This window comes from Alligator sinensis, unplaced genomic scaffold (assembly GCF_000455745.1).
Source record: "Alligator sinensis unplaced genomic scaffold, ASM45574v1 scaffold1302_1, whole genome shotgun sequence".
NCBI classification, from domain to species: Eukaryota; Metazoa; Chordata; order Crocodylia; family Alligatoridae; genus Alligator; species Alligator sinensis.
This window is the reverse complement of record NW_005842612.1, coordinates 697,727-699,089: the sequence shown is the minus strand read 5'-3', so window position 1 is coordinate 699,089 and position 1,363 is coordinate 697,727. Positions and strand designations below refer to the sequence as shown.

Genomic DNA, 1,363 nt, shown 5'->3' with positions numbered 1-1,363 from the left:
AGCTAACCTGGTGTGCAAGTGTTTTCTGCTTGTAGTGACTAATGGTCTGGAAGTGCGCATGAAGGGGGTCCCCGCAGCCCTTACCCCCAGTTCTGCCCCCGGCACTCAGTCTCCTCTGTTTTTCTGTCTTCTACAGGGAGGAGACGAAGGAGCCTGTCCCAGAGGGAGGGGCCGACACCGAGACTTCCGAGGCGGCTGGTGCTGGGGAGGACGAGAGCAATGAGCTCAGTTCCAAGGTGGGGGTGAAGACTTGTCTGTGGGGGTGGTGGGGGCAGGGTGTCTGCCCCACAGCTTCCCCCTGATCCTGCCCTCCCCACCCTAGGCTGAGTCAGCGACATCGGAGGGACAGGAGACTTCAGAGGAAGAACCGGGATCCTGGGAGGAGACGTTCAAGACTCACACAGACAGCAAGCCCAATGGTGAGAGCTCTGATGCCTGCCAGGGTCCCTTCTAGCTCTGGGAGAGGAGTGCAGGTTGGGCAGGGAGGGCTGGGAGCCCGGACACCTGGGTTCTTTCCCTGTCTGGGAAGGGAGAGTTAGAGCAGCGGGGTGGGGGTGAGATCCCGGGTACCTGGGTTCTTTCTAGCTTTGGGAAGGGAGTGGGGCTGGGGGGTGAGGCCGGGGTGGGGGTTTGGGAGACTGGACACCTGGGTTCTCACCCCATCGCTCCATCTGCTGTCGTGCCCCCGCTGTGCCCCTCTAGGGCCGACCTCCGTGGGCCTGGATTTCTCGCTGCCGGGCTTCGAGCACGTCTACGGCATCCCTGAGCACGCTGACAACCTGCGCCTGCACACCACTGAGTGAGCCCTGGGACTGGGAGGGGGCTCCTGGTGCGAGGGCTGGGGTGGGGGTGGTCCAGCCAGGTCTGACGCATGCTGTCCTGCAGGGGTGGGGAACCGTACCGCCTCTACAACCTGGACGTGTTCCAGTATGAGTTGTTCACGCCCATGGCGCTGTACGGGGCCGTGCCTGTGCTGCTGGCCCACAACGTCCAGCGCACCCTGGGGCTCTTCTGGCTCAATGCTGCCGAGACCTGGGTTGACATCAGCTCCAACACAGCTGGCAAGGTACGGGGGGGGGCTTGAGGAGGCTGAGGGCTGTGGGGGCTAGAGCAGGGAGGTTCCCTAAGACCCCCCCCAGGTGCCTGACTAAGACTCCTCCCACTTGCTCTGTGCCGGGGCAGACACTGTTTGGAAAGATGCTGGACTACATGCAGGGGGGCGGGGAGACGCCGCAGACCGACGTGCGCTGGATGTCGGAGAGCGGCATCATCGACGTCTTCCTGATGCTGGGGCCCACACCTGCTGATGTCTTCCGCCAGTACACGGCCCTTACTGGTACCGTGGGGTGGTGAACATGGGTTT

General features: G+C 63.2%; 1 protein-coding gene across 1 annotated transcript in view; it reads left to right on the top strand.

Annotated features, from left to right (window-relative positions):
* Nucleotides 1–1,363, top strand: part of GANAB (glucosidase II alpha subunit) — a gene marked incomplete at its 5' end in the record, with an annotated part of 7,825 nt that overhangs the window by 1,071 nt on the left and 5,391 nt on the right. Inside the window, 5 exons of the mRNA XM_025214944.1 lie at nt 137–236; nt 323–419; nt 703–799; nt 886–1,066; nt 1,183–1,350. Of these exons, the coding sequence (XP_025070729.1) occupies nt 137–236; nt 323–419; nt 703–799; nt 886–1,066; nt 1,183–1,350 (643 nt within the window). The remainder of the gene's footprint in view (nt 1–136; nt 237–322; nt 420–702; nt 800–885; nt 1,067–1,182; nt 1,351–1,363) is intronic.